The 14,236-nt window shown below is 52.2% G+C and overlaps 5 protein-coding genes across 5 annotated transcripts; 2 read left to right on the top strand and 3 right to left on the bottom strand.

The window, feature by feature from the left end:
* Positions 1-328: 328 nt before the first annotated feature.
* On the top strand, positions 329-4,463 carry CC77DRAFT_947754 (PMT-domain-containing protein; the record flags this gene model as incomplete). Its single annotated transcript, XM_018535159.1, has 9 exons — positions 329-391; positions 439-464; positions 516-873; positions 925-1,522; positions 1,834-1,850; positions 1,990-2,271; positions 2,322-3,260; positions 3,390-3,954; positions 4,048-4,463. 9 exons carry the CDS (start codon positions 329-331, stop codon positions 4,461-4,463), a joined length of 3,264 nt encoding a protein of 1,087 aa, XP_018380407.1.
* A 633-nt stretch (positions 4,464-5,096) lies between these two features.
* CC77DRAFT_947642 (TPR-like protein) lies at positions 5,097-7,092 on the bottom strand (the record flags this gene model as incomplete). The annotated part of the gene is made up of 2 exons (XM_018535154.1): positions 5,097-6,854; positions 6,922-7,092. 2 exons carry the CDS (start codon positions 7,090-7,092, stop codon positions 5,097-5,099), a joined length of 1,929 nt encoding a protein of 642 aa, XP_018380406.1.
* Positions 7,093-7,330: 238 nt separating this feature from the next.
* Positions 7,331-8,818, bottom strand: CC77DRAFT_485957 (RNA-binding domain-containing protein). The gene is made up of 3 exons (XM_018531877.1): positions 8,725-8,818; positions 8,155-8,670; positions 7,331-8,106 (listed from the first exon to the last, which is right to left on the bottom strand). Coding segments are annotated over exons 1-3 (972 nt in total). The 5' UTR covers positions 8,727-8,818; the 3' UTR covers positions 7,331-7,652.
* A 509-nt stretch (positions 8,819-9,327) lies between these two features.
* CC77DRAFT_486143 (AMP deaminase) lies at positions 9,328-13,024 on the top strand. The gene is made up of 4 exons (XM_018531880.1): positions 9,328-9,519; positions 9,575-11,103; positions 11,149-12,269; positions 12,327-13,024. Exons 1-4 carry the CDS (start codon positions 9,510-9,512, stop codon positions 12,862-12,864), a joined length of 3,198 nt encoding a protein of 1,065 aa, XP_018380404.1. The 5' UTR covers positions 9,328-9,509; the 3' UTR covers positions 12,865-13,024.
* Positions 13,025-14,161, bottom strand: CC77DRAFT_485805 (hypothetical protein). Its single transcript, XM_018531875.1, has 2 exons — positions 13,722-14,161; positions 13,025-13,668 (listed from the first exon to the last, which is right to left on the bottom strand). The coding sequence occupies exons 1-2, from the start codon at positions 13,874-13,876 to the stop codon at positions 13,185-13,187; spliced, it is 639 nt and encodes a 212-aa protein (XP_018380403.1). The 5' UTR covers positions 13,877-14,161; the 3' UTR covers positions 13,025-13,184.
* Positions 14,162-14,236: the final 75 nt, after the last annotated feature.

The raw sequence follows: 14,236 nt of genomic DNA, 5'->3' as shown, positions 1-14,236 counted from the left end.
CAGACTTCCACGTTGCGTCTCACGGCTTCAAGTTTCCCTCTGCAACGTTCACAAAATCGCAAGCTATGGTAACCACATAGAACGATCCTACAATCGTTTTTCATGTAAGTGCATATATTGCAAGACTTGCGCACAGAGGGTGGGCTCGCCTTACGCTCTATACGGTTCTCGGTACTTTGTGCACCTGCCAGCTTACCGTCATCTGTCACTCACCTACGTCACTTGTCTAACAATCTCAGCTCGACCACTTTTTTGCTTCAAAAGTCTGACACTATTCAAATCCCACTTCGGCAATTCATCTCAGCTCTTGCGCTCCTTGACATTCAGCATGGCCGCTATCGCCCCCGTTATCAGCAGCTTTTCGCTCATTTTTGGAGGATGCTGTGCCAATGTAAGTTTGTCAACGGCATTGCGAAAACAATACTAAAGAATACAAAGGTTTACTGCTTGGAAGCGATAGTAAAGTAAATAGGTTCGAGCTGTCGTTGGTAGCATAACCGCTGACAGCACTTCAGACAGGAGCCTGATAGTGGTTTACTCATCACGCTCTTCCAATTTGTGTTTACATGTCTATCAACATTGCACTACCAGTTCGACCCAAACGGTCGCTACTTTTTGAGGAGCTCGCCGGTCCCTTTCCGAAAGTGGTGCGTCAGCGCTGCGTTGTTCTTCACAGTCAACATGTTAAACAACTGGGCGTTTGCTTTCAGTATCTCCGTCCCCGTTCACATCATCCTCAGGAGCTTTGGTAGTGTGACTACTATGGCGGCTGGATGGCTTCGTGGCAAGAGATACACTCCTTTACAAGTCTTCTCGGTCGCAATTCTGACGCTAGGCGTCATGGTATCCGCATGGGCAGATGCGCAATCGAAGGTAAGCTTATATGTACCATCAATCATTCGCAGATGCTGATCCTGAATCAAGGGCAAGAATATGGAGGCCTCGAGTTCCGGCGAGTCCAACTCGTCGCTTCAAGCTGGTCTCGCCATCCTACTTATTGCTCAATTGCTCTCTGCATGGATGGGAGCCTATGTCGAAGACGTTTATCGCGAGCATGGCAAGGACTGGCAGGCCAATCTCTTCTACTCCCACCTGCTGTCTATTCCGTTCTTCGCGGGATTCACCCCAGTTTTGACCCAACAGTTTAAGCGCCTACAGGCATCGCAGTCGTTCGAGGTGCCACCTAAGGTGGCCGAAAGCCTTCCGCCAATTGTCAACAGTATCTTGGCCTCGACATCGCAGCACGTCATCTACCTTACCGCCAATGCCCTGACGCAACTACTTTGCATCACTGGCGTCAACATGCTTAGTGCAAACACGTCTGCGGTTACTGTTACGATAGTTTTGAACATCAGAAAACTGGTAAGCTTCTTGCTGAGTATCTGGCTCTTCGGGAACCAGATGAGTGGGTTGATGAAGGTTGGCGCGGCAATGGTGTTTGGTGCAGGCGCTCTGTACGGATGGGAAACGTCGTATCGCATTCCACAGCAAAAGAAGCTGGAAGCCGAACAGGGAAAGAAGCGTCAGTGATTGCAGAATGTATACCACTTGAAGGGACTTGATGACGTGGTGTCGACGGCAATCTAGACCTACCCCGGCGATGTTTTGCAAGGAAGTAGGCGACGGTGGTATCTCGGAACACATAGAGCACATGAAGATCGTTCACATCACCGTGCCAAGAATAGATATCCGAAATCACTCTCACCAGAGCTCCGTTACCCCTCGCTGGGGGGCTGTGATCGTGGTGGACCAATGACCGCTAATGCAGGGGCCAAGTGCAAGCGAGAGAGCCTATTAGGGATTGGCTCTTCCGGACCCTGAACTCGCGATTAGGTGTCGTGTCTCTTAGAGTGCAACCCCAACTCTCTTTTCAATTCCATCAAACCCGTTCTTTTCTTTGTGGGAGGTGAGTGCACCTCAACTTGTTTAACCGTGCCGCAGCATTGCAAGCTAACAGCCAGAACAACAGGTAGCTTCATCGAGCTATAGCCCACCATGTCTTCACCTGCTGGTAGCGTCCGCCAGCGCCCAGGCAAGGACAAAAAGCGAGGAGCCTCACCAAACCCAGAAGCTCTTGCCGAAAAGGTGTCGGAGAAGGTCGCCAATGTTGTCGAGAAGGCCAAACCATACAAGCCGGCCCAAGTCCAGCAGGGCAAAGAATGGGATTACAAGCTCGCCATCGCAGTAATGACCGTTCTGGCCTTCGTCACGCGCTTCTGGGGGATCAGACATCCCGACCAGGTTGTGTTTGATGAAGTGCACTTTGGAAAGGTGCGTATATCATCACCAGGGCTCTTATAGATAGCTAATCGCGCTTGCAGTTCGCTTCGTACTACCTGCAACGAACCTACTTCTTCGATGTCCATCCTCCTCTCGGAAAGCTCCTCTTTGCCCTCGCTGGCTGGCTCGTCGGATACAAGGGTGACTTCCTGTTCGAGAACATTGGCGATTCCTACATCACCAACAAGGTCCCCTACGTCGCATACCGCGCCATGCCCGCCTCGCTCGGTGCTCTTACTGTTCCCATTGTCTTCATGATCATGTGGGAATCCGGCTATTCGCTACCCGCCTGCATCACTGCCGCCGGTCTTATGCTTCTTGACAACGCCCACATTGGTCAGACGCGTCTGATCCTCCTCGATGCTTCGCTCATTTTCTTCATGGCGCTCTCTGTGCTTTCTTACATTCGCTTCTACAAAGAGCGACACGTTCCTTTTGGACGGAAATGGTGGAAGTGGCTCCTTCTGACTGGCATCAGCCTGAGCTGCGTCATCTCCATCAAGTACGTTGGTGTCTTCACTTTCTTCTCTATTGGTGTACCGGTCATGATTGACCTTTGGGACTTGATGGATGTCAACCGACGACAGGGAGCCTTGACTCTGGCCGAGTTTGGCAAACACTTCGCCGCCCGTGCTGTTGGCTTGGTCATCGTTCCCTTCTTCCTATACCTTTTCTGGTTCCAGGTGCATTTCGCCATTCTCACTCGATCTGGACCTGGTGACGACTTCATGACCCCAGAATTCCAGGAAACTCTAAGCGACAATGTAATGAGCCTCCAGTCTGTTGGCATCAACTACTACGATTCCATCACCATTCGCCACAAGGAGACCAAGGTCTATCTTCACAGCCATCCCGACCGCTACCCGCTGCGCTACGACGATGGACGTGTCTCTTCGCAGGGACAGCAGGTTACAGGGTATCCTCACAATGACACCAACAACCACTGGCAGGTCCTTCCTTCAAAGCCCTTGTCAAGCGAAGTCGGTCAACGCGTCAAGGTCGGAGATACCATCCGTCTTCGCCATTTGATCACAGACACCATTCTCCTGACACATGACGTTGCTTCTCCTTACTATCCCACCAACCAAGAGTTCACGACTGTGAACAAGGAAGAAGCAGCTGGCACACGTTACAACGACACTCTCTTCGAGCTGAAGGTCGACAAGGGCAAGGGCGATTTCAAGACCATGTCAACTCATTTCAAGCTAGTTCACGTGCCAACAAAGGTTGCCATGTGGACCCACACTAAGCCTCTCCCTGACTGGGCCTACAAGCAGGCTGAGATTAATGGCAACAAGGCTGTCCAACAATCCAGCAATCTCTGGTATGTGGATGACATTCCATCCCTTCCTGCTGAGGACGAGCGCAACAAGAAGGAGCCCAAGCAGGTCAAGCACTTGAGCTTCCTCAGGAAGTGGGTTGAGCTCCAGCGCGCCATGTTCCACCACAACAACGCCTTGACTAGCTCGCATCCATATGCATCTCAACCCATTTCCTGGCCTTTCCTGCTTCGCGGTGTATCTTTCTGGACCCACAACGATACTCGCCAACAGATTTACTTCCTGGGTAACCCTGTTGGATGGTGGCTTGCTTCCTCGCTCCTTGCTGTCTTTGCTGGCATCATTGGTGCCGATCAACTAGCTCTCCGCCGTGGCATGGATGCCCTTGATGATCGTAAGTTACTGTCACCCTACATTCAACCCAGATTATTCGCTTTCATCTTGGCATTTGTATTTGAAGGGGAGGTTCTAACATTCATGTCTGTAGGCACTCGCTCTCGTCTTTACAACTCCACTGGATTCTTCTTCCTTACCTGGGCTGCCCATTACATTCCCTTTTATATCATGGGTCGTCAGCTCTTCTTGCACCACTACCTCCCTGCACATCTCGCATCTTGTCTAGTCACTGGCGCGCTAGTAGAATTTGTATTCTGCATTGAACCTCAGGATCCCGAGATGCCGGCCTCTGCCAAGGGTCACCGCCGCACTCGCTCACGTCCTGTTCGCGAGCGTGTTGCTACTTCCAGCCTGGCGGGCAGCTGGATCGCCTGTGGCGTCATCCTTGCTGCCGTCTTCTGGTGCTTCCTCTTCTTTGCACCGCTCACGTACGGTAGCCCGGGTCTTACTGTTCCCCAAGTTCAGTCAAGGAAGTGGCTCGGCTACGACTTGCATTTTGCTAAATAGATGGAGCATGAGTGGAAGATGCACGTAGGTGCGGGGTTGGAGAACTTTCTATTGGGTTAACTAGGGTAAAACGTTGCACAGCGTGGAGTGCTGGTAGTGTGATTCAGAGGTTTCAATGTATTTTATAGTGTTTTCTGCCTTTGGACGTGGCTGGGTTGGGGTCATCGCCTTCAAGCACGCAAATATTCTCCTATGTATTAGATATAAAGTAAAGTGGTGAACAATGCATGATCGACTCATCACTGTACAACTTTGCAAGCTTCTGACATTATGTTTTCAGCACATGTCTACATATTTCCTATGAGAACTGATCGGGGTTTTTGAGCAACAATGAAGAGAGATCAAGTACTTGGATCTATGTGAGCCAGAGAGGGACAAGGTAATATCGACATCGTAGCGATCGGCTATGCGTCTTCGATGATTTAAACGCCTCCATGCAGCTTCCAAACGCAATCCGTACCAACCTCCACCGTTCGTGTGCCAAAGCAACAACTATCGCCGAGATCCCCATCATCCCATTCATCCACTCGTAGTCTCTTGACTTTCCTTTGTAAAAGCCAGTCATCGTAGCTCTCATCGGCATGATACTCACCCTCTGGTTTTGCTGTGACAACACGTTCGCTACCATGCTTTTCAAAACTCAAACTCGCCTCGAAAACGCTCAACATCCATGCCTGGACCCACAATATCAGAGAGATCCCTACGGCCCATCTGACCGAACACTCTTCGTAACGTATCGTACAGGTTTGTGCTTTGGTTTTGGTGAATCATGTTGTCAAGTTGGCTGTCAGAGACACCCTCGCCAACAACTTCCCTAGCCTTCTCCTTACCTTCACGCTCGACGACCTTGTGCATAGCTAGCGCACCGAGCAAGTGCTGTGCGGCTTCAGTGTAGCAACCAATGTTGATGCATGACACACCGAGGTTGTAGCGTGCGCGGACAAAATTTGGTCGGAGTGCGAGAGCGCGCGAGTAGGCGTCAATGGCCTCTTCGCTGCGGCCTGAATTTGCGAGGGTTGCACCGAGGCGATTCCAGAGAAGATGGACTTGTGATGAAGAGTTTGAGACGCCGGATTCTGTGGACGCAAGAGCGGCACCGAAACAGTCGACTGCTTTGTCATATTCTTCTACGCCATAGAACAGCACACCCAAGCCTACTTGCACGTCGGGATCCATTTGCTCGCCACTTGGCGAGAGTTGTGCGGCTTGGATGAAGAGGTTTGTAACTTTCTCGTGAAGCAGGTGGCGGTCTGTGAAGCCCATCTCGGCATCTGAAGAAAGTGGCTCTTTGATTAGTGACGGGTACTTGGTGGCCAGCCAGCGTTCCAGGGTTCGGTATGCGGTGCTCTCATAGCCTTCGTTCGTGTAGGATACAGCCAGACCCATGAGAGCCTCTAGGTTAGACGGGTCCTGCTTCAAAGCATGTTCCAACGCTCTTATAGCCGGTGTTTCCTTCTCGTTCTGCGCTTGCGACTCGCCCAATCTTACCCAAGCTGCAATGTGATTCGGGTCTTTTTGAACAGCTGCCTCAAATGCTAGGGCTGCCAGTGAGAGGTTTCCGCCGTCTTCCATAATCTTCACACCTTCCTCAAATGGATTTGTAACGTTCTTGAAGAGGTTCTCCTGCTCAAATAAGTAGTCGCCCATTGCCGGATCGCGGACCGAGTGTGTGTTGAGCCCGTCGAAGCCTTCCCATTGGTCCATGTCGCCCATGTGTCCTTCGACGAAGTTCTCCTCGTTGGCAAGTTGCCTAGCGTATTCAGTCTCAGCTTGGATACCCTTCCAAATGGACTCGAAATCGTCGAAATCAACGGCATCTTTCTCTACTGACCTGTCCATTTCGTTGAGCTCTGCCTCCATAGCCTTGTTCGCCTCGGCGTCAAGGGCACTCAGGTCCTGCTGATCTGTTTGCTCAAGCTGTGCGAACTGAGCCTCCCAATCCTGATCGTCGAGCTCCACCATGCGCCCCTTGCCTTTGCCTTCCTGCATGGGCTGTTGGAAGTTCTGTGGTGCGTATGGCTGCTGCATCATGCCCATACCGCCCATTCCCATGCCCATATTACCCATGCCCATGCCCATTCCGTACATAGGCCGCTGGTATCCTGTCATCGAAGGCTGAGAGGCGGTAGTTGGGCTCGCCGTTCGCGCGGCTGGGTTCATCTGCTGAAACTTTGCGAATTCAGCAGGATTAAATCCTGCTGGTCTTTCTTGCATGGCCGGTCCTCCCATCTGTGGCGCTTGCATGCCTGGGTCGAACTCTGCTGCCCATGCTGGTGATCCGCTGTGCTGTGTCCGCTCCAGCTCTCTTCGCATCTGCTCCATGGCGAATGGAGACGCAGGACCGGGTCCCTGTGGGAGTTGGACATTCTGGTTCATGAACTCGTTCATCATCTACGCAGCGCACGATTAGCCATGTTTCTCACTTGCCCGCAGTCGTCGGCTGCTGTTCCCAACTTACGCCATCTGAAGGACCGCCCATTTGCTGGCTTCGCATGCCCTCCTGCGTTCCTCCAGGCCCCCGCCCGACCAGGCGGTCTCTCTGTAGCGACTTGTCATCCTGCACGTGTTTGGTGAACTGGCTGAGCGGGTTCGCGCCTGTGGAGCATTCTGCGCCACCGAGAAAAGACATGGCAAGAGATAACTATTTAGAAGATGGTGAAGCGATTGCTATGACGCGAACGACGGGGAGAAGAGAGTATGTACAAGTCGGGGTCGAGTGAGTGCTAGAGGCGCGTCGGCCGGTTTAATTGATCAGCATGTGGAGAAGGTACGCGGGGCGGCCGAGGTCGCTGAGCCGCCACACAGAGCGGGTGAATCTGCCCTTGAATGGAACAGCACAGCTTTGCGCCAACACATAGTAGTAGATTTCGCCATACCAAGTTTCTTCACAACATGGACCGATAGTGTACATTGGCAAAGTTTTGTTAGGTCAGCATGCCTCTTGTAAACCTTGATCCCCTACCATGCACAAAGAGAGATGGGAATATAACAACGCCAGACGCTCATCCACTATGATACAAAAGTCATGTCTATCAACACATTATGCAGCCAATGGGCTACATGTCCCGGTCGTGCAATCGTGCAGAAATGCCAATCATTTCCGCCGTACATGCATCGTTGTAGAAACGGGGTAGGCGACCTTCTCCTTGCATGTTCTCACAGTTCTGGGCCTCTTTTTATCGTCGTCCCTTACTCCTGGGTAGAGTCGGAACGCTTGCTGCGCTGTTGTTCCGTGCCAGATTTGCTGAAGTCGACGCGGAGTTGCCTGCCGTAGATGGTCTTCTCCTTCAGAACCTCCCTGGCCTTGGTGGCGCTAGCAACATCGATGAAGTCTGCGTGAGCAAAGCCTCTGGGCTGGCCGGTCCTCCTGTCAATGGCCACACGGACATCCATGACGTTGCGAACATCGCGGAAGAGGTCGTTGAGGTCCTTGTCTGACATCTCGAAAGACATGTTGCCAATGAACAGTGTCTTGGAAGGAGGGTTGGCCTCGAATTTGTTTGTGCTCGTGTTGCGGGTCCTGGAGTTGGGCTTGGCTTGGTGGAACTGGACGACCAGGTTGCGGCCTTCGAAGACCTGCATGTCGAGGTTGTCAAGGGCAGCTTGCGCATCCGAGACGTTCTTGAATTCGACATATCCGAAGCTGCGTGAGAGTTAGCACGTGTGCGCAAAGACTGGCTGACCAACATACCCTCTGCTTAGGCCTCGGTTGTCGTAGACAATCCTGGTGCTCTCAACATCGCCAAACTTGGAAAAGACGCGCTTCAGTTGCTCTGCAGTGACTTCGTAGTACAGGTTGCCAATGTATAGCATGTTGTTGGGGGGTGTAGTCCGTGACTTCTTAAACGTCCTGCCTTTGTCTGCGTGTTCAACGGCAGCATCTAGCGCGTCGGCACCAACGGTAGCAGAGGCGTCGGTGGGCTCGGCTTGCACTTCTTGCTGAGCCGGTGTCAAGTTCTCCTCGACGGGTGCCTCAGCGGCTGTCTGCGCAAAGTTCTCTGGGGTGTCGGCGGCGGCAACCTCAGCCTGCTCTGTCTTTGCAGCTTCATCGCTAGCGAATCGTCTCTGGAAAGATGATATTGACCATTGCTGTTGTCTTAGACGGAAGGCAGAGGGTGTGGCGGTGTTGATGGATCGGGGCTTCGCAAGGAAAGCCTTGGAAGGCGACGCAGTGATGGCGCGGACGGCAGTACGGCGAAGAAGAAACCTGCATTGATAGGTTAATGCCACCACTCCAATTGCAAACGGGATCGAGTCTTACATTATGGGCGATATGAAGGACGTTGGCTAGTTTGACCTTCTTGCTAAAAGTCGGAATACGGTAAATTTTTGGGCATGGATCATAGATTCGCGCTAAGCATCCAGCACGTGAGCGGCGTTCACTCAAGCGCCTGCGACATGAATGATGGCACTTCTTGATGACGTATTGCATGGGATAAGACTATCATCAATGTTGTTTCCTCTTCTGCCCGCTGAAAAGCGACACTATTGGTATCTCCAATGACACAGTACTCCCCTCACATGTGGCAGAGATAACTTTGTGGGGTATGGTCCAATTGACAGGAGGGGCAGCTTCCACACGTAAACGAGTGCAGATGGTTCTAACCAAATACTCGCTCCGATCCGGCGTCTGAGCCTGTTCCCTCGGGTATCTCCATCTTGGTTTGTAGAGCGCATTCATGAGGACAACATTTCAGAATGCCATGTAGGTGGCATTGCAGGCTATACATGTCTGTCTCGGCAACAATGGCTTGACCCTGCCGATAGCATCACAAGCCGAGGATGGAGGGGCCGACTAAGCCTAGTAAACTTCCCAAATGAAACATGAATGCTTATAGCCTCCATGTCTTGTTCGCCATAGGTTGTGTCCTTGTACTAGAAGAGTCTGCAGAATGAGCATGCCATGGAGTCATCGAATCCATAATTTACAAAATGGCACGGGGCCAGGCGACAGGCCGGCGGTCTCCGAGGCGCGTTCCTGGTGAGGCTCGTCTCTAAAGTTTGTGTTCGCTCCAGCAACCGCAACTACCACCTCTCCACAGCACCATGTTGAAAGGTAGTACATCCCAATTCCTCGATACGAGACAAGCAGAGACTGATTTGGAGACCAGGAGCCTTTTCTGCCGACGCAGATGCGTCTCCGGACTTTGGCCCTGCCCACGATGACCAAATCCCCTCCTCTGAAGAAGAAGAACTGAGCCATGACTTGTCTGAAACCGAGGCTGGCGGTAGCGGGCGCACACGACTGAACAACGGTGCGACTGCAACGGCGCAGGACAACGCCGGCACCAGCGATGAGGAAGAGGACGACAATGGCATGCTGCCCCGCGACAAGCAACGGCGAACTGCCTTCTATGACTATACTGCAGAGAAACAGATGAGCCACACTGAAGCCAAGCAATTCTACCAACGGCATCAGCTAGAGACGCAGTATGGAGGCTCACAAGCAGGAGAGGCATACAGCCCTGCTATGCGCGCAAAGACATTTCCCGCCAACTTTGGCACCACAGACAATGTAGACTTCCAAGGCAAGGCAGAGAGCATTCGCTCTAGGAAGAGCAACGTCACGCTCGCGAATCAAGGGCACCGGTCCAACCTACCTATCGGCTTGTCACACACAGAGCAGTCACAGGATCCACGTCGACACGTGACTCAACATGGAGCCAACACTGCAGGTACCGGCAATGACGGCGACGCCTTTCTCCAAGCCGATCAACAAGCCCGATCCCATGCGCAACACCCTGGTCTCCCACACGAAGACAAACCGCTTTTGACTGAGGAAGGTATCCACGGCGCGGGCGCAGGTATAGGTGTTGGCACGGGCGCAGGAGGCTTCGCCATGAATGATTCCAGTATCACCACTGAGCTTAGCTCAATCTATACGAATATCCAGAAAGTGCTAGATCTTCGTCACAAGTACATTCGCTTGTCTCTACAGCGCAACTTCGATAACCCCAAAGATGACCCCGCTTGGCGCATCTACCCCACTCCCCCTGAACCAGTATGGAACGACTCGTCTAAAGAGCGTCGCAATGCGGGCAGCAGCTTGCAGAACAGCGGGATTCTAGAGCCCAATGAAGCCCCAAAGCCCCCTCGCAAAATGGGAACCAACATTGGTGAAGACTTTCATCTGGAAGACTGCCTTCCGGTGCCAGGCCCTGGAGAGATGTCGTTCCGTCTGGACGAGAGCGGTGTCTATCAGGTGTATGAGACAGCCAAATCTGCTGAGCTCGACACGCCTATTGTGGCAATTCCTACATTGCGCGAATTTTACATCGATCTCGACGCCATTCTTGATATATCCTCCGATGGACCGAGTAAAAGCTTTGCTTTCCGTCGTCTCCAATATCTTGAGGGCAAATTCAACCTTTACTACCTGTTGAATGAATATCAAGAAACGGCCGACACTAAAAAAGTGCCGCACAGGGACTTCTACAACGTCCGAAAGGTAGACACACACGTTCACCACTCAGCATGCATGAACCAAAAGCATTTGCTGCGCTTCATCAAGTCTAAGATGAAGAAGTCTCCGGATGAAGTGGTACTGTTCCGTGATGGCAAACATCTTACGTTAAGGGAAGTGTTCGAGTCAATCAACTTGACCGCGTATGATCTGAGTATTGATACTCTAGATATGCATGTAAGTACAGACATTCCATGTTGCGACAATCTGCTGACTCTGTAGGCTCACACGGATTCGTTTCATCGTTTCGACAAGTTCAACTTGAAGTATAACCCGATTGGTGAATCACGTCTCCGAACCATTTTCTTGAAGACAGACAACTTTGTCAAGGGCCGATACCTGGCTGAAATCACCAAAGAAGTCATATCGGATCTCGAAGCGAGCAAGTACCAATTTGTCGAATGGCGCATTTCCATCTACGGTAGAGATATCGAAGAATGGGATAAGCTTGCGGCTTGGGTCATTGACAATAAGCTGTTCTCGCCCAATGTACGATGGCTGATCCAAGTACCCCGTTTGTTCGATGTGTACAAGGCTACTGGCCTCATGGACAACTTCCAGCAAGTTATCGTAAATGTGTTCCAGCCTTTGTTCGAGGTCACCAAAGATCCGTCAAGTCACCCTAAGCTTCACGTTTTCCTGCAAAGGGTCATTGGGTTCGATAGCGTCGACGATGAGAGCAAAGTTGAGCGACGTGTGTACAGAAAGTTTCCGTTCCCGAACGAGTGGTCTACAAAGCAGAACCCGCCATACAGCTACTGGATGTACTACCTCTTCGCTAATATGTCGTCGCTCAACGTCTGGAGGAAGCAGCGCGGCTTCAACACTTTCCTTTTGCGCCCGCACTGTGGAGAGGCTGGCGACACGGATCATTTGGCTGCCGCTGTACTATGCTGTCACAGCATCAGCCACGGCCTCTTGCTCCGTAAAGTGCCGCTTCTCCAGTACATTTTCTACCTTGAGCAAATTGGTGTCGCCATGTCGCCTCTTAGCAATAACGCGCTGTTCTTGGCATACGAACGCAATCCGTTCTTGAGCTACTTTCGCCGGGGTCTCAACGTCTCGCTATCGACAGACGATCCTCTGCAGTTCGCTTTTACTAAAGAGCCCCTCATTGAGGAATACTCGGTCGCGGCGCAAATCTACAAACTGAGTGCTGTGGATATGTGTGAGCTAGCCAAACATTCTGTGGAGCAGAGCGGCTTTGAGCATGTTGTTAAGCAGAAGTGGTTGGGTAAGAACTACCATCTTCCTGGCGTCGCTGGCAATGACATGGCGAGATCCAATGTGCCTAGCATTCGCGAGGCATTCCGGCACGAAACACTTATGGGTGAACTAGCCATGTAAGTTTGTCAAGTAGAAGATGTAGTTCGATGGGTTTGCATACTGACAGCGGATAGGATCGATCGCTATACACGCGCCGCACAATCTGGTAGCCACGATCTCACGAGCTCTAACCTGCAATCCGAAGTACCTCAAACACCAAAGTCGCTCCAAGGAACGCACCCCACCTCTCCCACGCACGCTTCTGCAGGCGGCAACCAGATGTTTTCCAAACTACCTCCTGCTCAAGTTGCCCGCCTCAAGCCTTCGACCTCGACAACCGACATGGGTAGTCTGCACGGCCAGCCAGCCTCGCCTTCGGGCACTAAAGACGGTGGCAGCTCCAGCATAACTGTCAACCCCAGCACTCTCTCAGTCGCTCAGCCGACAGAAGCATACGAGGAGCCTGACCAGGGTCTGACGCGCTCAACGAGCACTGTCACGCTAGACGGAGAACCTAGGTTGTTCCCTGGTATCGTCAGCAGTAGGAGTAGGAGACGGAGCACCAGGAATAGTCAGGCTGAAGACGGAGATATGACAAGTTCGCGCTCGAGGCTCCGAGCGGGAGATGCGGAGAGCGTCATGGAGGAGAGGGACACTGATGATGAGGATTAGAACCGTTCCTGGTTTGCTGGGCGCTGTGTATGTTTAATGATAGAATGAGGACTACGAATTGTACATGGTCTTATCAATGACCCGGAAATCTAGTCTGTATTATGATGCTCATGATCCTTGCTATATACACAGGGCGAAAGTAGAATGGCTGACATGCTCGTTAGGGCAAAGCCCGAGGACCGTCGATAAGAAAAACAATTATGACGCTCCATAGTCTCACAAGATGCAGCTGGGAGTAACACATGAACGCCCGCTTTGCTCCAGCAAACAATCCAAAAAAAAAAACCAAATCACTAAAAATCAACCTCCTCTTGTGACGCTCACGAGTTGATATTACGCGAGTAACAGTCCAAACACCAAGCATCCCCCTCTTCCCCAACCTCTACTATGCACTTCTTGCAGATGGCCTTGCTGCACCCTACACATTGCCTCGCACAGATAAAGCACGTCCGCCCTTCGCACCTCCTGCAGTCGAGGTAATTCTCCAAGTCCTTTCGTCGCTTAGGCGCCTTGTTGCAGGCGTGACAGGATCGCAAGTCGGAAACGGCGTGTGATTGGCTCTGGCATATCGGCGGGAGATCAAAGTCAACGTCCATCAGATGTGATGTCGACTTGACAAGGGGCGCTTTTGGACTGAGGCGTTTCAACTGCTTAACCGGCCGTCGTTCTGATGTGTATTCGTGTTGTTTTGATGGGAAGAGGGAGCAGGGTAAGTTGCTGTTGCTGTCGAAAGGCGGGGTACTGTGGAGATGTAGGCGGTTGGAGTCGCGACTGGGTGACGGCCGATGTTGGCGTGTTATGTTTCTGAAAATGCTGTTAGTTTTGGGGTTTGATTTTGATAAAGCATGAATACTCACTGTTGTGGTCCATCATCGGCGGCCATCCTCTTTCTCTTGCCCAAGCCGGCGGCATGTTGCTGGTGAGCCATGGCATGCCAGTAATTTGGCGAGTCGTCGTATTGTCGCTCGTGTGGTGTGTTCGGACCGAAAAGGTCAGAGGTGATGTAGACCATGGCGGCGGGTTGCGGTGAGCGTCACGGCGGAGCGGAGAAGCTGTTGTCGGGCTCGACGGCGGAAAGTGCAGCGGCGGCGGCGGCGGCGGCGATGGCGTCAATACAGGAAAGGAAACACCAGGCAAAAACAAGACGGGGGCTCTCGAAGACGGCGGGGCCAAGGCGAGCAGACAAGAAGGGAGCGGACAGAGCGATGGACGGCGAGGAGGGTCACCAGGACGGACTGGAGGGCGATGGGATGTTGTCGGCGGCCTTGATTGATGCTCGGCCATGTACCTGACTAGCGCAAGCCACCTGAGCAGGCAGCCAACAGCCAGCGAGTGGGCCCCCACAACACGCTTCACGTGTCGCCAAGCAAAA

This window comes from Alternaria alternata (genome assembly GCF_001642055.1).
Source record: "Alternaria alternata strain SRC1lrK2f unplaced genomic scaffold CC77scaffold_28, whole genome shotgun sequence".
NCBI lineage: Eukaryota > Fungi > Ascomycota > Dothideomycetes > Pleosporales > Pleosporaceae > Alternaria > Alternaria alternata.
This window is presented reverse-complemented; position numbering and strand designations above follow the sequence as displayed.

Excerpts from the sequence above, each read along its gene's own strand:
- CC77DRAFT_485957 (XM_018531877.1), bottom strand. Across the intron at positions 8,107-8,154 it reads AACCGAGGCCTAAGCAGAGG|CTTCGGATATGTCGAATTCA; the intron begins GTATGTTGGTCA and ends ACTCTCACGCAG.
- CC77DRAFT_486143 (XM_018531880.1), top strand. Across the intron at positions 11,104-11,148 it reads TTGATACTCTAGATATGCAT|GCTCACACGGATTCGTTTCA; the intron begins GTAAGTACAGAC and ends CTGACTCTGTAG. Across the intron at positions 12,270-12,326 it reads CTTATGGGTGAACTAGCCAT|GATCGATCGCTATACACGCG; the intron begins GTAAGTTTGTCA and ends GACAGCGGATAG.
- CC77DRAFT_485805 (XM_018531875.1), bottom strand. The coding sequence starts at position 13,876 with ATGGTCTACATCACCTCTGACCTTTTCGGTCCGAACACACCACACGAG. Across the intron at positions 13,669-13,721 it reads GCCGATGATGGACCACAACA|AAACATAACACGCCAACATC; the intron begins GTGAGTATTCAT and ends CAGCATTTTCAG.